Source organism: Pogona vitticeps, chromosome 6 (genome assembly GCF_051106095.1).
Source record: "Pogona vitticeps strain Pit_001003342236 chromosome 6, PviZW2.1, whole genome shotgun sequence".
Lineage (NCBI taxonomy): Eukaryota > Metazoa > Chordata > Lepidosauria > Squamata > Agamidae > Pogona > Pogona vitticeps.
In genome coordinates, this window is record NC_135788.1 from 69,016,614 (window position 1) to 69,043,005 (window position 26,392).

Sequence of the window (26,392 nt, forward strand, 5' to 3'; positions counted from 1 at the left end):
CATGTGAAGGAAAGATTGCAGGAGTTATGACAACCCTGTACAGCTTGATATTTCTTCCAGGAAAAATTATGACAAAACTTTTGAGAAATCCCAAAATATTTTTGGGGAGAAAAAAAATCTTGCATGGAGAAATCTTACTCGTATTACATGTAAAAAGGAGTAACTCTTTTCTCCTCTGGCTCCTCAAAGCAGGAGGTTGTGAGGTTCATATTCTCAGTCAGAGGGATCCAACAAACTAATTGTTACATTTGAGCCTAGAACCCACATGACTTTGCACAAACATCACTGTAAATTATTGTGTAAAAATAATGCTCAGAAATGTATAACAGAACGCTAACTACAAAATAATAAGCTTCCCAGGGTTCCTTTCAAATAAGAGATTTATAAGGTTGGCATGCGATGTCCCATAGCCACATGCTGCAAAAGAATGACAGTTTGGCAGTTTGTGGTGTGGTAAGAGGACAAAAAAGATATGTTAAGAAACAAACTGATAATAAGGGCACCATATTTTGTGTTAGTTTCTTGCTGCTCCTATATTCATGTCTCACTGTAGTGTAAATGTGGGCACTAAAATGTCAACTGAGACATTTCAGTGCCTACAAGATATACTGTTTATAGATAAATTTTCCCACAGTATCACATTGCATTAAGTTAATCCACATTGCTGGAAGGAAAAAGGATGGCAAACTTTACATACCAAAAGGCAGTCTATATGTTGATGATACCAATCTCAGCAGTCAACATGATCTGAAGGATACTGCTTTGTACTCACTGCCATTCACAAAAAGACAGCAACCAGGGGAAAATTCCAGAAACTGACTCCTTGTTTTATCGGTTAACCACTTTTCATCCAAACACAAAGCAATTGTGAGGGCTTTTCCCCCAAGTTCTTTAGCCATTTGTTGCTTGGAGGCACAAAATAATTAAAATGCCTAGAAAAAAATGTGTCCTTCGGAGCCACTGTGTGCACTCAAGTACATGTCTGTGCAGTTGGAAAATATTGGCTTGTTAATTCTCTGGAAATTTACATGAATTTGGAGTCCTTCTGCCCCATGTAACCTGGTGCCTAACACTCTCAGGCATCCATCTTAAGAGAGGCCTCTCAGTCGTGTTCCTCCATGGCCAGTGTTCTTTTATACGCATCTAGATTTTGAGAGAAAGCTAAAGGAAAGTTATGGATACTTGTTGCAAAATACCTCATTTTAAATTATTTTCAGGGATATGCAGGGTCCTTCTTTGTAAATTGTTGCTTATTGAGGATTTAGTTGAATCTTCAGAAGAGAAATGAAATGGCCTAAATTTGGGTATCTCAAATTTGGTGCATCTTTTGGATTGAAAAATTTATGTCAAATCAAGTTCAACGCTACCCTACCTTTCCACATTTACTGAGGTGCTACTCTACATCAAGATTAATGGAGCAGAAAATAATGTCAATTATTCTTTTAGTCTCCTTCTTCATACCAAAATTTATGAATCAGTACCTTGTTTTTGAAACATTGGCAGCATCCAGATTCAAAAACAAGAACAGCAACGTTTGGCATCATTTTTCCTTCTGGCAATGCAGGCACGATACTGTGAAGCAATATCTGACCATTTCTTGGCACTTTGAATCAGGGATACAAAAGAACAATATCTTACATACGTAAAACAAATACCTTTTTAAAAAAAAATAATTGAATTTCCTGGCTTTTTAAAATGGAAGTTTAAGTACAGTATACATACACTGAACACAAATTCCATCACCAGCTTCCCTTTTACAATTACACACACTGCTAGAGGATATCAGAAGATGAGCACATGATCTGTATTCTGGTTGCTTGGAAGAAGGTCAGAACCAAGAACATCTAGGATGCGACTGCATTCCCTCTATGCCAAAATATTTTGAAGGGCTGTTTTTGAGTTAACGAAATGGTAAAGCAGAAATGTGAGTAAGTGCAACACATACAGACACTCCATTTAATCTCCCAGGTAAACAAATATTGCCATGCCTGCTCTGCAGAATATAGAAACTACACTCTCGTTTCCCAACCTTTTCCTTGACAAATGCAATCGGGGGTGGGTGTGGGGAAGCTATGTAGGCTTAAAATTCTATGAACATAATGCCTGCATGTTTTCTAAAAAATGTCCCCTTGTCTTTTGAAATAAAAGACAGAGAGTCTTGGAGTTAGCAAATATTATCACTGGAAGCCAAGGTTAAGATCTTCCACACTATGTAGAAGTTGGACAGTGAAAAAAGAGAGAGGAGCGAATTAACTCATTTGAAATGTGTTGTTCGAGAATTGCTTTACAGATATCACAAACTGCCAGAAAGGCAAATAAGACACTCAATTCAAGCCTGAATTCTCAGAGCAAAAATCAGTAAACTGATGCCATCATACCTTGCATATATAATAAGAGTACAGAACTGACCACAAAAGAGTTTTACTGGAAAACATAGGAGCAATAGGAAGAGAGAATTATCTAACATGACATGGATTGATGCAATAAAGGAAACCACTGCTGCTGGTTTGCCAGATCTGAACAGAGTAGTTAATGATAGGAAATTTAAGAGGTCATTAACTTAGTCACCACATATTAGAAATTACTCGATAGCACACAACATCTTTGGAGGGTTTTGTTTTTGTTTTTGTTTTTAATTATCAAGCAATTGTGTAGAGGGTTGGAATGGCTGAAGTACCCAACTACTAACTGGAGACTACGACAGAATATAACCACAAAAACTCTATTAACATTAAGCAAGACTTTCTAGAACCATAAAGCAAAACAACAACACTGCAGTAATTTCTCACTTAAACAAGTGAGCTTTTGAATATTTGTTCTCTGTTGCTTCTTTAATATCTCTGCATGTATTTTTTACAACCAGACATAGAATCTCCTTGCAAGCTTGAATCCCAAACATCCTGTTAGGCAAGAGAGGGGATAAAACGTTCTCCTTCTGAAAGTATGCTAATTGGGTCCTTGATATTGTCCCAGACCAGAACTAGTTTTCCCTTTGAAAGCTTATGTCAGGAGACAATTTGGTCTGAGAAATCCTGAGACAAGGTATACTGGAAGCACTTGGGGTTAGTACAAAACAAAACTGGTTGACTTCTTGCTGTGTGCTGTTTCTAATGCATGAAGAATACTTTGAATATACCTTACAAAAGTGTTTGCTAATTCCCTGAAGATATATGGCAAAATGTTCCCCTTTCTGGAGGACTGCCACTCTGTTACTTTCTTTAAAGCAGATCCAATTAAAAAAAACTATTTAAAATATTTTTACTCTGCCTTGCTCCTTTAAAAAGACCCAAGGTGGCTTACATCAATTAAAAGACAATATTTAAAGCTAAAGACAGTAAGTATACAAGTACTAAAAAGGATCAACCAAATACAAAACTAAAACATGGTAAACAATTGCAAGACCAAAAACACATTAAAAGCAGTAAGGCACAGCAATCCATTTAAAATCCCCATTCAGGCAGTCACTCACTCAGGGAAAGCTTGCCTGAAGAGTAAGGTCTTTGTCTGCTTGTGGAAGGACAGCAGAGATGGCACCAGCCTGACCTCAAGTGGAAGAGAGTTCCAAAGGCTGTGAACAGCCACATAAGGCCCTCTTCCATGTCCCCATTAAATGTACCTATGAAGGTAATGGCATCAAGAGAAAGGCCTCTCATTATTATCTTAACACTTGAGTAGGCTTGTAAAGGGGGAGACAGTCCTTGAGATAACTTGGGCCCAAGCCATTTAGGACTTTATAGGTTAGAACAGAACTTTCAATTGTGCCCCAAAATGGATTGGCAGTCAGTGGAGCTGTTGTAGCAAGGGGGTTGTGTGATCCCTGTGATCAGCCCCAGTTAGCAATCAGGCAGCCGCACTGCTGAAGTTTCCAGACACTTTCCAGAGGCAGCACCAGGTAGATAGCATTACAGTAATCCAGCTGTGATGTAACTAAAGCATATGTCAGCATGGCCAGATTAGGCCTCTTGAGGAACTGGCACAGCAGGTGCACTAGTTTTAATATATATATATCATTTTCTAGACACAGTACCCTAATATATATATATATATATATATATATATATCAGGGAAATGCAATGAGTGAGTACTGTGTCTAGAAAATGAAGCCATAATTTGAGAGAGAGGAAAAGCTCAGTTGTTCAAAGCGGTGTCATAGAAATGAAATACTTCAGTGCTGTTAAAAATGATATGCTAATCATCTACTGATATGCAGATTATATACTGTATGTATGTACAGTGGTGCCTCGCTTAACGAGTGCCTCATTTAGTGATGAATTTGCATAACGATGTGTTTTTTTAGAAAATAATATGCACGGTATAACGATGTTTCCTATGGGCGATTTTCGCTTAGCGAAGTTTGGGACCATGCTTCGCATAACGAATGCGATTTTAGGTCCCTTGCTTCACTTAACGATGTTTCTTTTTTCAATTTAAAAAGTGTCTTACAAGGGTCAAAAACGGTTCTAAATGCTTGGATTCATTAGAGGACCCCCTAAGTCGTGTGCAAACCTGATTTAGCTTTGATCTGACTTTTCGTTAATTTATGGTGAATTTTTTTTCGGCCCATAGGAACCAATGGAGCTGTCAAAATCTGACAGCTCCATTGGTTCCTATGGGCCGAAAAAAAATTCACCATAAATTAACGAAAAGTCAGATCAAAGCCCAATCAGGTTTGCATATGACTTAGGGGGTCCTCTAACGAATCCAAGCATTTAGAACAGTTGCTGAGTCTTCGTTAATTTTTTGGGAATTTTTTATTCCCCCATAGGAACCAATGGAGCTGTCAGATTTTGACAGCTGTCAAAAGTTGGGGGAAAATTCACCATAAATTAACGAAAAGTCAGATCAAAGCCAAATTAACTTTTGCATCCATTTTAGAGGGTGCAGAAGCTAATCCAAGCATTTAAAACCATTTTGACCCTTTTATGACACACTTAAATTTGCAAAAATTGACTTCGCAAAGCCATTGAAATGCATTGAGTCAGCTTCAATACATTCCAATGGAGGAAACATTGTATCGTTTAACGATGTTTCCTATGGGTTTTTTCGCTTAAGGACGGCAATCCGTGCCTATTGGAACAGATTAACCGGTTTCCAATGTATTCTTATGGGAAATGGTGTTTCACATAACGATGTTTCACATAACGTTTTTTTTAACCAATTAAAATCGTTATGCGAGGCACCACTGTATATGAGTGTGGTTTGGACCACAAGTGCAAACCCTCCCTTTCATTCGTTCCAGTCATTGGTTAATGTGCTAGTGGTTTACAATTGTCTTTTGAAGTATTTAGTTAGGAATCGGGATGAAGAGACCAGGATAATTCTGTGGACAGCTAGACTGAATATAATCTTAGAATATAATCTTCAAACTGAAGAGCTGGAAGGGACTTTATGAATCATCAAGTCCCTGTCAAGAAGGCACAGTGGGGAATCAAACTCCCAACCTCTGATTCTGCAGCCAGATACATAAGCCACTGAGCTATCTAAACAAATCTCCACAGGATAAATATTATACTTCCCGTCTATATAGATAGTTTTTGTGAAGAATAGCCGTATATGTAGAGTATATGAGTGGATATTGGAGAAGTTTCTTTGGCCTGCATTTTTAAGTAAACCAAACTAATTTATACTTTTTAATGGGGAAGTGCATAGTTTAGCCAAATGCAACACAATAAAAAATACATATTTTAGGCGATTGCCACACAAAATATGTATTTGTGAAGAACATATACAGAACATATTTTTAAATGCACAGAAAGATTAATATTTATGAAAAATATGTGCAGTTTTACATGTGCAGTTCCATGAGGATTTCATTATTTAAAAGCAGAAAGTAACACAAACCAGAAATAAACTAATTTATCCACAGAGCTTTGTAGCTAAATTCTGTGAATGCTTCTTTGGAGGTAAGTTCCATTGTATATAGTGGGTCTTCTTCCCAGGAACAAACACTTGAGATTGTGAAGACAGGGAGGGGGTTATATAAACACGATGTGGATACTGGTAAGAGAAGATCATATATGTGTCCCTGAAGTGAAGTACTACAGTTTTATGGCACGTATTCCCTACCAGATGGCGTGTTCACATATTCCAGTCAACACTTGTACAGTCTGTGCATCTGTTTACACAGACTGTTGATCTCTACACTCACACATTTATTCCTGTGTAATGGTCAACACATGTACACTGTGCACAGAATGCTGATGTGAATACTTGTAGTTACCTTCATGTAATGGCATCTATATGCGTTCTAGCAGGGGGTCCTAGTACTGTACTGCTGTTACGCTACACAGAAATGAAGTCCTGGTGTGTTCACTGGGGCTTTCATAGGATTGTACTCTCAAGAAAAATTATCACAATCCAATTAGTCCAGAAATATAGGATTTAACAATTTAAAGCTTTTTTTTAAAAAAAATAACAAAAATATATATAATACAAGGGAAGGAAGCGAGAGGAACAGTTTTAGTTTGGATTAGATATAAAGTGTCAAAACGAAACAAAACTGGAGAAGACAGCAAGAGGAGACAGTTGCTTCAGATAGCTAAGTGGGTCTGTTTGCTGCCGTCTAGTCTTGGAGCAGAATGCAGCTGTAGAGCTCAACTTGCTACTCTCTGGTCTCAAAGATGCTGCTGGCCAAATGCTGAGTGAGTTACGTTATTGGCTGTCTCTTCTAGTTAATGTTTTCAGTTTACTCACTCTTCTTGTGGTCTCCTGAATTTCTTTCCTGTCTCAGATCTTGTGCTCATACTTAGGATAAACTTCACCTCAGAATTTCCTTACAGACTAAAAGGGTTTTCTTCAAGCACCTGATAGCAGATGATATTATGCAAAGTTACATGAGGAGAAAATTTTCATCTATTAATGTAATCTTATGTGAAGCAATTCCACCAAGGTGCAACTTTGTGCATGGAGAAGTATCCTGGATTAAGTAGGATTTTAATAATATCTGGCTGCAAACTGGGTATGAATTGAGGTTGAACAAATTCCTGCTGAGGATTTATTATATATATATATAACCATTTAGAGGAAGCTGAGGGCACAAGTTTGAATTCTGCTGTCCTCAGCCCTGATCTCCTGTGCTGATAGAGAAGCTTCCAAAAGATGTGTAGCATTAAAGTGAACACAATAACATAGCTCAATGCACTTGCAAACCCTGAGTTCTCAGGGTTGGCCCTACTTAGACAAAATGAGGTGAGTGCCCCATGTGTCAGGCTGTCAAGACCAGCAAATTCAGTGCCTCCACTTCTAGAAAGCTGCATTGTATCACTCTCCAGAGCTAGATATTTTCTTACCACCAGGCTCAACGTTATCTCGGAATCAGGCATTTTCGGATAGGCAATCTGGGGATACAGCTTTTCCTGTGTTTGGGAAATGGTTTGAAAAGTGGCACAGACAATTTCCCTGAGTTCCTCACAAACATTATGAGGCTGTATGGGGTCTCTATGCCCAGTAGTTAGAGAATAGATCTATGGAAAACAGAACATATAGAGTAAAAGGGGAGAGGGGTAGAGAGAGGAAGGGACAACAGTGAGCAGGGGGACATGCAGAATGAAGGAGGGGAAAGAGGCAACAGAGTAGAGATAGGAAAGGGTATGTGTTGGACCTGGGACGTGGTGGGACCTGGGACGTGGTGGCGCTGCGGGCTAAACCGCAGAAGCCTGTGCTGCAGGGTCAGAAGACCAAGCAGTTGTAAGATCGAATCCACGTGACGGAGTGAGCTCCTGTCGCTTGTCCCAGCTTCCGCCAACCTAGCGGTTCGAAAGCATGCAAATGCAAGTAGATAAATAGGGACCACTTCGGTGGGAAGGTAACAGTGTTCCGTGTCTAAGTCGCACTGGCCATGTGACCACGGAAGATTGTCTTCGGACAAACGCTGGCTCTATGGCTTGGAAACGGGGATGAGCACCACCCCCTAGAGTCGAACACGACTGGACAAAAATTGTCAAGGGGAACCTTTACTTTACCTATGTGTTGGAGGCGATGCAGGCTGGAGGTGATGGTGATATTGGACTGGAGGTATGTGGGCTGAAGGAGGTGGCAGGAAACAAGTGGGGACTAGAGTCAACAAGGAGATAGTGGGCAGGAGGAATTGGAAAGAAGTGAGTGTGTGAAGTGGAGGAGATAGGGCAGCAGTGAGAGGACGAAACAGATAAGAGGTGGTGATCTTAGAAGGGAACATGGTAAGATTGGCAGGGGAAATCAGATGGAGAGAAGCAGAGGAAAGGGCAGCAGCAGTGTGTGGGTGGTAAGGGGAGACCAGTTTTCCTCCCACTTCAGGTGGGAGGAGAGCTTGCAGGCAGCCCTGTCTAGTCTTGTGGAACTTCGTAGCCTCATTAAACCCTGTGAGCTTCTTTGGAGACCTTCCCCGTCAACATGGGGATGAGTGGAGTGGACAAGCTGGCCCACCTCAGTCAACAACATCTAGAATGATTCTTAGAGCCATCTTTGTGAATGTACATACAGTGTGAAAGCAGAGAAGGCATATTCTTTGTACATCCCTGTGTGAACTGCTCCATGTAAGAGGTGAACACCTCATTCAAGCAAAAGAAAATGTCATTGTGCGTAGAAAATAAATATATAGGGGCAGAAATGGCAGAGAAAGCAACCACCAAACAAAAGCCAGCAAATCTAGAAATTGCAAACTTGCAGAACCATGTTGGAGAATGCTTGTGTGTTCTTTATTGCTTAAGGCAGCTCCGCTTTAATCTGTTTCTCTCCCAAGAGTAGACATGTGAGAGAAAAAAAAAGAGAACATGCCTTGCTAACATAGTTAAACTCATTTCTCAGATAATAAAAATGTATTATTTGTTGTTGTTATGTACCATTAAGTTGAAACTGACTTATATTGCTATCGTTGTCACATGGCATCAGTTTGTCCTCTCCTCAACAGCCCTCTTCAGCTCTTGTAAACTCAAGCCTGTGGCTTCCTTTAGTGATTTAATAGTGTGGATGATCTTGATCTTGGTCTTCAGTGACACATCTTTACACTTGATAATCTTTTCTAATCCCATCATTGCTGCCCTTCCAGAGAGGAAAGCATCATCTGGAGTTTTGTAGTTCATTGTCATCAGTATGCTGCTGACACATAGCTCTATCTTTTCTTCTCCTCCTCAGCAGTGGAAGCTGTGCTGGAGCACTGCCTGGCCACTGTCATGGACTGGATAAGGGCTAACACGTTGAAGATGAATCCTGAAAAGATAGAGTTCTGTTGTTGAGCAGAGGGGACTCCTGAGTGATTCGGTGGATGTTCACTTGGTCTTGATGGGGTCACTCTCCTCGTAAAGGATCAGGTGCGAAATCTGGGTGTGCTTCTGGAATGGCTCTCTCAAAGGAACATCAGATTTCAGCTGTGGCCAGGTCTGCCTTTTACCTTTCTTTGGCAGAGTCATACACCTTTGCCCCTATATCTTGAAAGGAAGTCCCTAACAACACTGGTCCGTGACCTTATAATCTTGAGAATAGACTATTGCAAAAGTCTCAGTGTTGGGCTGCCTTTGATGGCAGTTCAGATGCTGCAGCAAGTGCAGAATGCAGCAGCCAGGCTGGTTTCTGGAACATCACAATTCAATCATATTTCACCAGTCCTCACTCCATTGCTTTGGAACTCACTCCTACCTGAGGTATGATTAGCCCCTTCCCTTCTTGGTTTCAGGAGACAAGTTAAGACCTGGCTTTTGTCACAAGCCTTCTTTGGCCTTACCCCAGAGTAATCTCACTGATCGATGGAGCTCCCCACGCTTTGTAACTGCCCTATTTTCACTGCCTTTATTGTATTTAATATTTTAGTCTATATTTTTTACTAGGTATTTTATCTATTGCTATTACGTCTCACATCTATTGATTACGTCGGTGTTACTAGGGTTGTTTGTGTTATTCTGATTTGTTTGCCACTCTGCTAGTATGTGGGCAGGATGGATAGATAGATAGATAGATAGATAGATAGATAGATAGATAGATAGATAGATAGATAGATAGATAGATAGATAGATAGATAGATAGATAGATAGATAGATAGATAGATAGATAGATAGATGGATGGATGGATGGATGGATGGATGGATGGATGGATGGATGGATGGATGGATGGATGGATGGATGGATGGATGATAATTAATTAATTAAGTGTTTATACCTCTCCTTTTGCTGTTTAGGGTGCAAGCATTCAGTTCAATATCAACATGGCTGAATCAAAGGGATTCAAATTCAGACATTATCATACAAACAGTGAAAGCCTTAGATCTGGATTAGTGAATCTATCAGCTTTTTTTTAAAAAAAAACACTCAAGTTCTTTCTGTCTCAGAAATGCTAAATACTATTTTAGTAAATTCTTAGAAAACATGTTATGAAGTGAGGTGAATTATTTTCACATCCATAACAGCAGCTAACATGTAGCATAAGAAATACTCCCATCTAGTGGCCAAAATATATTTTACAGACTACATTCTTAATTATGTTGTTGTTGTTGCTTAGTCATTTAATCCTGTCAGAATCTTCGTGACCCCATTGACCAGAGCATGCCAAGCCCTCCTGTCTTCCACTGCCTCCTGGAGGTGGGTCAAATTCATGTTGGTAGCTTCGATGACACTGTCCAATCATCTCGTTCTCTGTCAGCCCCTTCTCCTCCTGCCTTAACACTTTCCTAACATCAGGGTCTTTTCCAGGGAGTCTTCTCTTCTCACGAGATGGCCAAAGTATTGCAGCCTCAGCTTCAGGATCTGTCCTTCCAGTGAGCACTCAGGCTTGATTTCCTTTAGAATCGATAGGTTTGTTCTCCTTGCAGTCCAGGGGACTCTCAAGAGTCTCCTCCAGCACCACAATCAAAAGCATCAAATCTTCAGTGGTCAGTTTTCTTTGTGGTCCAGCTCTCACTTCTGTACATCACTACAGGAAAAACCATAGCTTTGACTATTCGGACTTTTGTTGGCAAGGTGATGTCTCTGCTTTTTAAGATGCTGTCCAGATTTGTCATTGCTTTCCTCCCAAGAAGCAGGCGTCTTTTAATTTCGTAGGCTGCTGTCTCCATCTGCAGTGATCATGGAGCCCAGGAAAATAAAATCTGTCTCTACCTCCATGTCTTCCCCTTCTATTTCCCAGGAGGTGATGGGACCAGTGGCCATGATCTTAGTTTTTTGATGTTGAGCTTCAGACCGTTTATGCACTCTCCTCTTTCAACCTCATTACAAGGTTCCTTAATTCCTCCTCACTTTCTGCCATCAGAGTGGTATCATCTGCATATTGGAGGTTGTTGATATTTCTTCCAGCAGTCTTAATTCCATTTTGGGATTCCTCCAGTCCGGCCTTTCTCATGATGTATTCTGCATATAAGTTAAATAAGCCGGGGGACAATATACAGCCTTGTTGTACTCCTTTCCCAATTTTGAACCAGTCAGTTGTTCCATATCCAGTTCTAACTGTTGCTTCCTGTCCCACATATAGGTTTCTCAGGAGACGGATAAGGTGGTCAGGCACTCCCATTTCTTTAAGGACTTGCCATAGTTTGGTGTGGTCCACACAAAGGCTTTTGCATAGTCAATGAAGCAGAAGTAGATGTTTTTCTGGAACTCTCTGGCTTGCTCCATAATCCAGCGAATGTTAGCAATTTGATCTCTAGTTCCTCTGCCCCTTCAAAATCCAACTTGTACTTCTGGGAATTCTCGGTCCACATACTGCTGAAGCCTACCTTGTAGGATTTTGAGCATAACCTTGCTAGGGTCTGAAATGAGTGCAATTGTATGGTAGTTGGAACATTCTTTGGCATTGTTCTTCTTTGGGATGTAGACTGATCTTTTCCAGGCTTCTGGCCACTGTGAGTTTTCCAAACTTGCTGGCATATTGATTGTAGCACCTTAACAGTGACATCTTTTAAGATTTTAAATAGTTCAACTGGAATACCATCACCTCCACTGGCCTTGTTGTTAGACAAACTTTCTAAGGCCCACTTGACTTCATTCTCCAGGATGTCTGGCTCAAGGTCGGCAACCACACTATCTGGGTTTTCAGGGACATCCAAATCTTTCTGGTATAATTCCTTCGTGTATTCTTGCCACCTCTTCTTGATGTCTTCTGCTTCTGTTAGTCCCCCCCCGCCCATTTTTGTCCTTTATCATGTTCATCTTTGCACAAAATGTTCCTCTAATATCTCTGATTTTCTTGAACAAATATTTGGTTTTTCCTTTTCTCTTATTTTCCTCTATTTCTTTGCATTGTTCATTTAAGAAGGTCTTCTTGTCTCTCCTTGCTATTCTTTGGAAGTCTGCATTCAATTTTCTATAACTTTCCCTATCTCCCTTGCATTTTGTTTCCCTTTTCTGCTATTTGTAAGGCCTCATTTGACACCCACTTTGCTTTCCTGCATTTCCTTTTCTTTGGGATGGTTTTTGTTGCTGCCTCCTGTACAATGTTACAAGCCTCTATCCAAAGTTCTTCAGGCACTCTGTCCACCAAATCGAGTTCCTTAAATCTGTTCTTCACTTCCACTGTGTATTCATAAGGGATTTGGTTTAGATTATATCTGACTAGCCCAGTGGTTTTTCCTACTCTCTTCAGTTTAAGCTTGAATTTTGCTATGAGAAGCTGATGATCAAAGTCACAATCAGCTCCAGGTCTTGTTTTTGTTGATTGTATAGAGCTTCTCCATCTTTGGCTGCAGAGAATATCATCAATTTGATTTTAGTATTTCCCATCTGGTGATTTCCATGTGTAGAGTCACCTCTTGTGTTTTTCAAAAGAGTGTTTGTGATGACCAGCTTGTTCTCTTGACAAAACTCTATTAGCCTTTGCCCTGCTTCGTTTTGAACTCAAAGACGAAATGTACCTGTTGTTCCTTTTATCTCTTGACTTCCCCTTCTTCAGCATTCCAATCCCCTATAATGAGAAGAACATCTTTCTTTGGTGTCAGTTCTAGAAGGTGTTTTAAGTCTTCATAAAATTGGTCAATTTCAGTCTCCTCAGCATTGGTGGTTGGTGCATAAATTTGGATTGTGATGTTGAAAGGTCTGCCGTGGATTTGTATTGAAATCATTCTATCATTTTTGGAATAATATCCCATTACAGCTTTTCCCACTCTTTTGTTGACTATGAGGGATACTCCATTCCTTCTAAGGGATTCTTGCCCACAATAATTGATATTATAGTCATCTGAATTGAATTTGCCCATTCCTGTCCATTTTAGTTCACTGACGCCCAGGACCACCTCCAGCTTACCAAGGTTCATAGATCTTACATTCCAGGTTCCTATGCAGTATTTTTCTTTGCAACATCGGACTTTCCTTTCACTTCCAGGCACATCCACAGCTGAGTGTCCTTTTGACTTTGGCTCAATCACTTCATTAGCTCTGGAGCTACTGGTACTTGTCCTCCGCTCTTCCTCAGTAGCATGTTGGACGCATTCCAACCTGAGGGGCCCATCTTCCAGCATCATATCTTTTAGCCTTTTGTTTCTGTTCATGGGGTTTTCTTGGCAAAGATACTGGAGTGGCTTGCCAGTTCCTTCTCCAGGTGGATTGTGTTTAGTCCGAACTCTCCACTATGACCTCTCCGTCTTGGTTGTCCCTGCACGGCATAGCCCATAGCTTCTCTGATTTACTCAAGCCCCTTCACCATGATAAGGCAGCAATCCATGAAGGAGTTCTTTATTATAGCTTCCCCCTTTTTCATATCCTCTGAAGCATAAACAAGAACCTTTAAAAGCCCTTTTCTTTGGCACGGTCACCCAAGAATATTCCATCTGGCTATTAGATGTTCAGCTTTTAAAAAGGAAACACTGGCATAGTAACTGGATTAATACAAATATCCTGCTACTTACTTGATGGAAGTATGCTCATTTTGGAAAAAAATAACCAAATGATTAATGGAATTACCCATATGATTAACAGTGCAATTGTGTATATGTGTATTCAGATCTAACATTCACCATCTTCAGTAAGGCTTCATAAGTATATCTTCAATTTCTGTGTATGCAAACCACAGCATGGCTTGGACCTAATAAAAGCACAAGCAGGATAGATGCCCAGGTCTCCTGAGTCAGTAACTATCCATTACACCACACTGGCTGTAGTCATTTAATAACTCAACATCTGAGTTTAGCTGACCAACACAAGGACACTCAACATAAGTGAGATGGGTATGCACCACCAGTTTTTGAAATGTCATACATCTATTGGCTGTTAAAGAGGTTCTGGTTTTAGCTCATTGAATTTAGCACTGACCTAGTTACCAAATCAGCTAGTATTAATGAATATTAGACATTCAAACTGGCAGTATTAAATGCTAATAGAAAGTCATTAGAAAGGGATTCAGGAAGAAAAATGCTTTAAAAATTCTAGTTAACTATTAGACTGTGTTGGGAATTGGAGTGTAAATATTCCCTTATTTCACCCTCAGATGAGGGACTTGCCAATGACTGTTCTGTTAATTTGTATCAAAAGTTTGGAAACTCCAAGTTTCCTAAGTCTAGCTAGGTTGAGCAGTTTATTTGCTGGATCACAGTAATGTGATCTCTTCATTTTAGATTAATGCATTATAAGATATATTTAAAGATTTTCAAAGAATTTGCATCCTATTTCCATTAGGAATTATATTAATAGTGATGTTGAAACCTTAGTTAGGGTGTGACTACACAGTGAGGGAAATATGAATTAAGTTGCACTCCTTCACCATAAAGATGCACTGGGGCATTCAGTTCTCTTCTATATAAGTGGCTGCTAAGCAGAGAGGAAAAAAAGCTTTCTATTTTGAGTTCCATTTGTAGGTGGCACAGTTCAAAGCAACTGCCTTAAGAAGGCTTTCCATCCATTTCCACATCTTATCCTGCCAGCAAGAGAGTTCCTGAAGCTGTTAAAAATGAATACGTGAATAAATAGGGTTGTGGATGGTAGTGTGAGAAGCTCTTAAAAATGAAGTAATGGTTTAGGAGAGGGAGAGACTTTGCAGAGAGTGGTGAGTACTGGTGCTGCTTAGGGGTGTGGGGGTGTGCGCGCCTGCACACACACTCTCTCTTTCCCTTTTTTGTTCCCTTTTTTTCCACACACACACACACACCACTCCCTGCTTTCTTTCAAAGTCCTCTCTTTCATGCTCCCTCTTTTTTCTCCTGGCTGATGCTTCATCTGCTCTTTCCCCCCTTTTCTTCTACAAACAAGGCCTCTCGAATCTGCACAGGAAAAAAGCCCTTTCAAATTCATCAGGCAAAAAGGAAGTAGGTGCCCTTAGGGCTGGTCAGATTCGGTTCAGTCTTTGTGTCATGCAGGCAGCAAAATTTTCTTTGAATTCACCTGTTTTATAAGTGGAGTAAATCCCAAGATGTTTGATGGTGTAGTTGGGCTCTTAGTGTAGCAGAGGTTATTGCATTCCCTCCATACATTTTGCATCAGGGTGGAGACCTTTGAGGAATTAGGTATCTCCTCCTCCAGAGAACGTGATGAGCATTATATTGATGTGTGTTTCATAGTGGAAAACAATTCAGAATGTGTCTTTATGTATTTAATATATGAGGTTCATGATAAGTATTGTTAATCATTAGCATTTTGTAGTGCTTCTGGTATGTCTATTTCCCATCAAATGCCACACCTGATACTAGTGGGAATACTGTCTGTGAACATGACAAATAAGACAGCAGTCCTATGCATTTTTTTTCTGGGTATAAATTATACCGAACATAGGCAAGCCTACGTATGGATAGACATGTACAAGTTTGTGTTGTAGATAAAGGAATAAACAATCACTGCTTATTCAAATAAGCACCCCTGTTTAATCTGAAACCTGTCTCCTCTTTTGGGAGTCAGATACTCCTTTTTGGAAAAAAAAAATCAGTCTATAAATGGTAAGTTGATCACATGAGTATTTAGTATAGTGCTTTGATGGAGGCATTTTATGTGCTCATTTTAAAATTGACTTAAATTGCTGGCCATTTTACATGTCACAATTTAACACTTAAGAATTCAAATACAGCTATACCTTTGCATTTGTTATGAGTGTAGTGGATTTTTCTAATATTAGTACTAAATAAAAGTTCAAATCCAACACCATATTGAAGATAACAAATTTGGTCAAACTATTTTGTTGAGGATATGGATTTAAGCCCTCTCTGTTCCAGGTTAATCCAAAATGTCTTGCTTCAGAGTTATGATCTGACTTCTTTTTTAATGTTCCAGTTTATTGTGTTTTTTTTTTAATGTTGTTCATTGTACATATATTTGTAAGGAGTTTATTGCTAGAATGTAAATAAAAATCAAGACTGTCTTTTTTCCCCAACTGGGCAGAATATTGTCACCCAACTGTTTAAGAACAGCAACAGATTAGGTATTACTTCCTGAATATCAAAACTGGCTGAAATACAAACCTCCCTAAAGCATTAGTAAGTCTTCTATTTTCTTCATAGCCCCTTGCCTTGTGTCTCTGATGCAGCTTCTGAGAGTCCTCTCTTTTACAAAAGCAATTCCTCACCTGCATGAGGGAAATACCTGACATCACTCAAGTTATGGTCCACAGACCAGTCTTTAAATCACATGCCAGTGGTTTAGTGCCTAAAGAGAAGGGTGTTATCAAAGTGTCATCAAAGCACAGTTCTTTGTTTGAACTCATAGTGTAATTTAAAGAATGGTCTGTTCCATGTCCAGGTAAGAGTACAAAAATTAAAAAGATCACTTGGGTGCAGTCTTCCCCACAATGGCTAGACGTATGGTGTTTCTTTTCTATGTATTGTCAATTCTCTATTCTATCTGTATTATTTCCATACAGGATGAATGTTTGCATGTGAATAAGAATATGCAGACTTTATGCCAATCCCTGCCCTCCTTTGCTGTTCTTCTAGGCAATGTGTACATAGCTGTCCTTCCAGATGACCAAAACAGATTCAGCAGGGGAGATTCTTTTTTAAAAAAGAATCAATGGCCAAAGTGGTTTCCCTGCTCCTTTTTAAAATATCAGGCAGGCAGGCTGAACCATTGCCCCACAATCCACCTGCCCAAATTTCTAATTAGAAATCTCGCACCAGTCAATGAAAGAGGGCAGGGAGAAAAATCCTTCTTTGCTGTCCAGTGGAAAGCCAGTGCGGAATCCATGTGCCATCCTCCCAGTGTCCCTGTCACAACAGAGCAGTCACATGGGGGCTACCAAACCAACTCCAGCCCCTTTCACGTATCCTTGGCAGGCAAGGAACTGCTACTCTGGCAACAACTGGAGAACGCCAGATAATCCTGCGTCCCCCTTTTCTGAAATAGTTAATTAAAACAACATTTTCAGTTTCTCAAAAATAACTAAAATTATTACCTTTTAATTCCTTAAAAAGAGCACACACAAATGCTTCAGTCCTCTGGCCAATGTTACAAAACACATGCTCTCTTCATTGTCAGTTGTTTTCTAATTTATATCGAACCAGCAGGATGCAACAGCACAAGGCACAGTGCAAGCCAGTTATTGAGACATGTGATATTCCTTTTCCATTGCAAAGTGAAGCCGCATCCCAGCAAATGTTAAAAAAAGTTATTGCTCATTAATAATATGTAATATTAAGTAGTTATAACACAATATAATATAATTAGTGACATAGGTACCTTTCTTAAAGGGGAGAGAATGAATTAATTATAGGTAACCAAGATATTTTCAAAGCTTTCCATCCCTTCAGAAAAGTTTGGAGTTCCCTCAAGTGTTCTTATACCTCTCTTTTTGGGAATATCAGCCTATAAGAGAAAGAGTTTGCTTTAATATATTGGTTGGGGTGATATTGATAGAGAATATTTTTTTCTTCCCTTTTTTCAGTGTCTTGGAAGTAGGGAGGAACATTGACAACTTTCTCTTTCTCTCTCTCTCTTTTTTCCAGATACAGAAGAGTAAAAAAATAATTTACATATATAATCAAAAAAGAGACTGCAAATTTCTCTCTTCATTATTCTTCACCTCCTTCCACAAAGACCAATTTCTGGGGAAGGTGTTATGCAGCTTTCCAAGCCACTGCTTCTTTTCCTCCTCCCACTGGCTACTTCGCAGTTAATGACTTTGGGGGCTTTCCCTACACACATTTTGGTTTTTGGTTTTTTTGTTTTGTTTTTGACATGTAAGTGAAGGCTTTGGTTTGTTTTTATTTTTGGAAATGAATTTTTCTCTCGGCAAAATGACTCCTCTTTGGGGACTTGTGGATGAAGCAAATGTGAGACAAATTCTGGCTTGTGGAAATAAAAACAAAATCTGACAGGGAGAAGCTGCAAAATGACAGTTCCATTGAAAAAGTCTTGAAAAACACTGTTGTTTCCATGAATTAATTTTCATATCCAAAGAAAGAGAGAAGCAACAGCACTGAACTCTTTATTAATTTGAAGCTGTGATTTAGAACTTTGGCTTTCCCCAATCCCTGTGTCTTTATCTTGTTTTTTTAAAAACAGAAACAACAACAAGAACAAAAAGGAAAGAAATGTGGCTATTTTACAGACAAGCAAACTGCTGGATTCCTAGGCAGCTTTATAATATTTTCAAGAAATACATTCTGTAGATTCCATTTGCTAGATGTCTCCTTGGTTTGTATCTTATTGTTCATTGGATCCATCATTTTGTTGGTTTGGTACTCTGGGTGAACACACTACTTGTGTTATCTTCTGTAACAAACACATTTTTTACAAAAGCATATCCATCACTTGATTATTTAGTTAATTTGGCATACACCCCTAAGAAAAACCTTTAGGGAAACATATAAACTTCTCCATTGGGATTTGTACAGCACAATATTTCATCACGTAATAATCTGAATTAAAAACTGTTAATTGACCAACATAGGCAAACAAACTATGATGCCCATTCTTCTCAGTCAATTTTATCAAATTTTGCTTAACTGCCTATCAGTTGGAAATAAGCGGATCTTGGAAGTTGCATCTCAACACTGCAAGGTTTGCAAAAAAATTAATAAATTCTTACCCCTATAGATGTGGAATCGCTGGGAAAGGGAACCTTGTGTTGTATCACAGGACTATTTGACTCATGATGGAATGTATTGCTCACCATCTTTGAAGTATATTTCCCCTCACAATGAGGGCAATGAACAAGATTATGTGTAAAAGATCTTTTGCCATCATGGATCCATGGTTCAGCTTTGGGCAAGTCAGTATTTCTCATTTGTAAATGGACATTATAAATGAGAAATTATGGTGTCTGTGTGTGAGAGGGAGGTAGGGAGAGAAATGGTGTGTGGCTCAGATTGAAATAGTTGGGAATAATCCACATTCATCTGAAATCACTTAATCCAAATGTCTATACTTGTTTTATTTCTTTTATGACATATCCCTTCCCTTCCTCCTTTCTCTTCTTCTCCCCCTCCTGTCTCACATTATCTTTGGAAACTTCCAAATTTTGGTGTGTGAAAAAGTGTGTGAGCATCTCCTAACAGACCTCTTGCAGAGTTTGAATAGAACCATAGAACTGTTAGTTCTTTTTTCTTGCAGAGTGAACCAGCATCTGCTTGATATTGATCATGCCAGGCATGAATTAGAGGGAGACAGGCCACAAATCTTCCTCATCCTACCACCACCACCCCATTTAGAGAGCTTTAGTCAGTCCTTCTCCATGTTGAAGAGAACATTCCCTCACATCACATGGCAGCTGATGCTAAGGGAGATCTAATTGTACAACCCTCCCCCAACCCATGGTGATTTGAGTCAAGAAACCAGAAAGAGATAAAAAAATCAACCAGGTTTCAAATTACACCCAAATTCCCAAGTGAGGCAAACAAAAACATCCCAAAAGGAGAAGGGAAAATGGAGGAGTTTATTCAGATCTGATGTAATGTGCTGAAGTAATTTGAATAAATGGGCAAAGCTCTCTCCTAGGCAGAAATGTTTAATGTTGGTTATCCCAGAGAGAGAGCCTGGGGAAATTTTTCCCAGATACTCACTGAGACAATTTCAGGGAAATCACTGACAGATTTACTCCCCTCATTGTTTGTGATGATATCCTATATTTTAGGAGTATTTTGCAAGTAAGCATGATAAAGACATATTGGAAGGAGTAATACAGATTGGTGAGGTCATTGTTCAGTTTTTCTTTGTAGTTTTAATGGTGGAAAAACAGAAACAGAACACAGAGTTGAGGTAGCACAGAATATAAGGTGGAGGGGACACAGATACCTAGATACATAAACTTTACAAAACCAAAAATCTACCCTTATTTTGTTGTAAGCAAACTCTATGGTATGCTGAGAGTATTATAAATCTACAATTATTTCTGTATACAGGGATAAAAACAATGCCACAGAAATTTATTGTCTGCACATGCAATCTGTTTTAAAGTGCAGATCTATATAGGGATTTGACTACACTGACAGATATATGGGAACTGCTGCGGGATTGAGACAGTTTGATTTCCATTATTTCCCATAAAGTCAATGTGAGTCGTGTTGCAGAGTTTTGAATTTCTGGTAAAATCCCCCTTTGCTACGCAATAAAAATACATAGACTCACAGAGGAAAATAGCTACAAATTCCCCAGAGTCCACCTCTTTGTTAATTAACTGGCATTTAAAGTCTCAATAGCTCACTCTGAGACATTTGTAGAAGAAATAATAAAACATTTATTTAAATTACAGTTGCTTGAAATTACTGACTTGTGCATGTTGCTGTCTTTACTGTACATATACTGCCAATCAACTGGACAGATCAACAACAAACAAAACAACTGCTTCCAACAGAGGAAAGAAAGAGAAAAACCCTCAGTAGAGAAGTGGGGCTTTCTTTAAATTCAAAGGAATTATTGGTTAGTGCCAGATAGATATGCAATCACCTTAGCCCAGAAAAGTCATTTCATGGTTGTTCTGGGTTTTTCGGGCTCTTTGGCCGTGTTCTTAAGGTTGTTCTTCCTAATGTTTCGCCAGTCTCTGTGGCTGGCATCTTCAGAGGACAGCAACCTGTGCTCTGGTCAGGTGCCTGTGCTCGGCATCTTCAGAGGACAGCAACCTGTGCTCTGGTCAGGTGCCTGTGCTCGGCATCTTCAGAGGACAGCAACCTGTGCTCTGGTCAGGTGCCTGTGCTCGGCATCTTCAGAGGACAGCAACCTGTGCATCCAGAGCACAGGTTGCTGTCATCTGAAGATGCCGGCCGGCGTTCGGCAGTGTCGAGACGGAGCTCCGAGAAATTCAGAGTTATAGCTGGTAATGAAGGTAAACCCTTCGAAAATTTTCTACTTATGAGAGAGCTTCTCTGCTCTCAACAAGCCTAGAGAAGAGAAGAGGAGTTTGTGCTGCAGGCTACAGCGTCTGAGAACTGAGCAGTATTTTACAACCAATATACTCCCCCTCACATACGCAAGATAACATTAGACAAGGAGCCAAGAAGTTGGCTCTGGAATGTTAATGACTACTGTCTTTTCATGTTATCAAGTATCTTGCAAGAAACTCTGATGTGAGGCTCTTAAAGGAATCACCCGTGCACCACCAGTTTTTAAACTCTGTTTGTTGAAGCCTTTACCTCCGTTAACTGATTTCCACACCTATACTCTCTGCTTCTCATCAACATAACGCAGAGATTTGCACCTTTAACCAGAACCTATGGAGAATCTACAGAGAATGGAAGAGCCAGTTTTAATTACTGATGGGTCACCTGATCAAGTACTTGACTTAACTTTATCTCCCCCAGCGTTGCAACAGGTGCTGAGATATACTCCAATGTCCATTACTCCTGTTACTGAACTTAGAAAAAAGTGCAACAATACTGAAATTCCAGACCATTTACCAGAGGATAAACTTCAGAGTTGCAAAAGTGACAGCCAAACACAAAGAAGGAGGAGGCAAGCTAAGATGACAGATTATATCTGGAGATCAAAATCAAGCTGCAAAGAAGGACCATGTAGCCCAATTATTGATTTGCCAATAATGGTTGCTGATCAGAGTCATCTCCTGGAACAAAGTCACTTGAACAGCTTTTCAAATGATGACTTTGGCAGGCTGAAAATGGAATACTTTACATCCCCTCTATGCAACATGGCTACCCCTGTAGAAATGTCCACTGAACACAATAACACCCAAGATGAGTATATAACAAAGCTCCCTATCTTCGATGACAGTATAGCTAAGAAACTACAGGGACCAAAGCTGGTGACACACAATAACTCTCAGTGTAATCAGGCTCCAACCCTACCAGAAGGAGGCACTCACTTCCCTCAAAATATTATCTTGGAAATAAGGGACTCAGTAAAGGATATAAAAGACCTGCTGGGCTGTTTGGTTGATTTAATGAAGGAAAGGGTTATTCCACACACAAATGACCCTATTGGACACAGTGGAAAACCAAATGCCTCCTTGTGGGCAGAAGCTGATGAAAACTTCAATTTATTATCTAATACCATCCAGAAAATCGCTAACCTCTCCTATGAAGAGTTACTTTCTTGCGTTACACAGACAAATCAGGGACGGTCCTTGCCTCCTAGGCCAGACTTAGATGAAGTGAATGAAACCTTAATACCTCAAATCATCATCAAAGAGACTATACCAAACATACCCATAATAAGTACTAGAAAGGAACAGGTGAAGCCCAAAGCCAAAAAGAAAGACAAAGCCTCAAAAAACCAAAGACCAACTAACTCCATAAGACAACCAAATTGTAAGGTTAACAAAAACAACAAAGGTAAGAAGGGTTTCATACATCTTACCCAAAAAGGTAGAAGGATGGACTTTAAACCCTTATTCCAAATGCTAGATGTAATGCAAAATGACCTAAGGAATAAAGATGACCAAATAATTCCACAGCAAGGAAAAGGAAAAGCAAGAGAAATGACTGCAAAGGAAGGAAATCAACGGCACACACTGAAAATGGGGGAAAAAACCAAAAAGCCTCCAGCAGAGAAAGGTGAAGCACCTGTTCAAAAGAAGAAACAAATTACCAAACAGACCTCAAAGATTCTATTGTCAGATATACACTCTCCACTCAATGGAAACTCGGAGATGACTACTGCCAAGGTGGTCAACAATGAAGTGGGAGGAAACAACTGCAGACAAATCCCAGTCCTGATACGAGACAGATATGCAACAGCTAAGAAAAGAAGGGGAATTTATAAGAGACCCACATATATGTATGGAAATACAAATTATTCTGCTAACTACAGAGCAAATCTTAAGGCGGATCTGCAACCTGCTGATTTTAATCAGGTTAGCCACAGAGATCTAAACCATTTTTGGTGGGATTATAGCAGCTACGAGGATAGACCCACCTGGAACTATATGTATTGACCAAATAGCCATTGCAATGAGCCAGAATGCTTAAACACCAGCACCATGAAATCTAGCTGGATGCCCCAGATATCCCAATCACATGGAAAGGTTGTCGTATATCCAGATGTCAAGACTGAGGCCCAAAAGACAACCTTAACGTCAAGGGCCTGTTTATTGAAAATCCTTTCATGGAACATAGCTGGTTGGGCCTCCAGACAGGGTGACCCAGGAATATTCGATTATCTAAGATTACACGATATAATTGCAGTACAGGAAACCTGGAGCACTGATAATATTAGTTTGAATGGCTATCTGGTACTTAACAGCTATGCAGTTCCTAGCAGTGGAAAGGGCCGCCCCAAAGCAGGGATGGCTCTAATGTTCTCTACTGCTATGGAGGCTAGGGTCAAATCGCTTCCACCCTGTGACAAAATTGCTATGGCTGCCTTACTTGTTATCAGGTCAAGCTTTTATCTGATCATCAATGCTTATATTCCTCCATTGTCTTCTAAAAATCAAATAACTCAAATGTGGAACCAATTGGAACTTTATATTACAAACTTAGAATCTATAGTCCCTAATGCATATGTGATACTTATGGGAGACCTGAATGCAAGAACTGGATCGAATAATGACATCTTTTACCCCTCCAATGTCTGGGGTACAGACTCTGTAGAGAACCACACCCTGATGAATTATAGAACATCAAAAGATTTGAAGATCAATTATAGTGGGATATGCCTGGCACGGATGGCAGAACGTCTTACTCTTTATATTGTAAATGGCAATGCATTGTTTGATAATTGCGCAGAATTTACTTTTGTATCAGGGAGGGGCAGTAGTGTGGTAGACTATGTGTTAATTTCTCCATCTTTAACCAGGTTGGTTAAGGAATTCTCCGTTGGACATAGAACAGATAGTGATCATTTACCCCTACTCCTAACCTTGTCACTGCTAAACCCAATACATCTTCCCCCTGAACATCACTTAAGTGACAATGTCTTATCTGTAAGATATAAACGTCTAACTTGGACAGATGAAGTTAATGCAAAAGTCTCCAGTTTCTTAAAATCTCCTACCAGTGAGAAATTAAGAAACTTAATAACAGCACCTACAAAATCTACTTTGACTTCCATCGTAACAAACTACAACTCCCTAGTTTTAACAATACAATCTGTTCTAAGCCCAAAACAATCTCAAACTCATAAACAATCGGGAAGATATACTCCTAAATGGTTTGATAAGGAATGCTCCCATAAAAAAAAACCAACTTAGAGAAATATACATGCAGTATAGGAAGAAGAATTTGGCAGTTCTCCCCCGGGAGTACTACATAGTTAAAAACCAATATAAAACCCTGATTGCCCAGAAAAAGAAACAATCAATTCAAAAACAATGGAACATCTTGATTGACTCAGTACTAAACAAAGACTCTAAGCTATTTTGGGCCTTGGTCTCTGGAGCGCTAGGTGCCCAAACAGGATCAGCTTACTGCACTATCCCGGCAAATATATGGGAACGGTACTTCACTAAAATATTCGAGGAAACTAAACCTGCACAAACTGTTAACATCACATTCTTAGATTTAAACAAATTGCCAAACTGGGACCCAGTAAACGAAAATGAAATAAGGCCATTAATAGCTTGCCTAAAATCAGGGAAGGCACCGGGACCCGATCTAATACCAGCAGAGTCTTTAAAGACCAATGTAGACTGGTGGGCTCCCCTTTTATCACATTTATTTACATTTATTAATAACACTGGGCAAATTCCATACTCCTGGTTAGAGGCAATAGTGATACCAATCTATAAGAAGGGGAACAAAGACGAACCCTCAAATTATAGACCAATTAGCCTCCTGTCAATAGTGGGCAAGCTTTATGCTAGATATCTAAACAATAGACTAATCACATGGATTGAGGAGGAGGAGATCTTAGGGAATGAACAGGCTGGTTTCAGGAAGAACCGCTCCACTTTTAACCACTGTATAGTACTGAATCACCTCGCAGAGAAGTATATGGGTTGTCATGGGAATGGCCTGTTTGCAGCATTTATAGATCTAAAATCTGCCTTCGACTCAATACCCAGAGGAAATTTATGGGAAAAACTCTACTCTTCCTCGATTGATAAGAGGCTACTATACCTTATTAGAAGCCTCTACCAACAGACCACAATTAGGGTAAGATGTGGAGTCGATGGGAATCTATCAAACCCCATTCAGGCAGAGAGAGGGGTTCGCCAAGGTTGTATTCTGGCGCCTACATTATTTAATCTGTATTTAAATGACCTTCCTAAAAGCTGCACAGCTCCTGAATTTCACTCCCCGAAATTGGCTAAAATCAGTGTGCCTCTTCTACTATATGCAGATGACGCAGTTATCATGTCACTATCAGAAGTTGGTCTCAAACGTATTTTACGTGCATTTATGAGTTATTGCAGGAACAACCTATTAACAATTAATTTCCAGAAAACCAAAATAATGGTTTTCTCTAGACATAGTAAAGTTAAAGATTGGGTTATCGAAGGCCAACATATAGAACAAGTTAAAACATTCAAATACTTGGGAATTGTCTTCTCACGGACCCTCTCCTGGGCGTACCATAGACAAGCAGCAGTGCAAGTGGCTAATAATACAACCAAAGTTCTTAGACGATACCACTATGTCCAGGGTGGGCAGTTTATCCCTGCTGCTCTACAGATAGTCAAGTACAAAATTCTTGCACAGCTCCTGTATGGTATTGCGATCTGGATAAATGGTTTCAATTCCTCCGTTGAAAGTGTTCTGTCAAACTCACTGCGAATCCTATTCGCTATGCCAAGATGTTGCTCTTCAGCTGCTTTGCGTTTGGAGGCTGGCCTTCAATCGGTGGAATGTCAAGCCTGGTTGCATGCATTCCGATTCTGGTTGAAGGTGGTATATGCTCCCATAACCAGTGGGTATATACACTATTTACAAAAAGATGTCTTTACCAGCTCATGGCACAAGGGATTTACTAATAAATTACATCTCTTAGGCTTCTCTATGGACTTCTTCCTGAGTCAGCCTTATGACAACATCAAGACAATGCTTGTGCAACGCATTAAAGACATAGATCTTCAGTACTCATTAGCAGGTGCAGACAGGACCTGCTCACCAACGTACTTTGGTATAAATTTTAACTTTCCCAAGTTACCAAATTATCTATATCAAATCAATGTACCAAGGTATCGTTT

The 26,392-nt window shown here is 39.7% G+C and overlaps 1 protein-coding gene across 20 annotated transcripts in view; it reads left to right on the forward strand.

Annotated features, from left to right (window-relative positions):
• PDE1C (phosphodiesterase 1C) overlaps positions 1 to 26,392 on the forward strand; it is a 480,765-nt gene that overhangs the window by 423,678 nt on the left and 30,695 nt on the right. For 6 of the 20 annotated variants that reach the window (XR_013537381.1, XR_013537385.1, XM_078377508.1 and 3 more), the window contains exon 17: positions 17,817 to 20,560. The exons of the other annotated variants lie outside the window; for them this stretch is intronic. Coding sequence is in view for 4 of the 6 variants with exons in the window: in XM_078377508.1 (XP_078233634.1) it covers positions 17,817 to 17,830 (14 nt within the window). In the remaining 2 variants the exon portion in view is untranslated. Of the gene's footprint in view, positions 1 to 17,816; positions 20,561 to 26,392 lie in introns of those variants that run through there. 20 annotated transcript variants of the gene reach the window in all.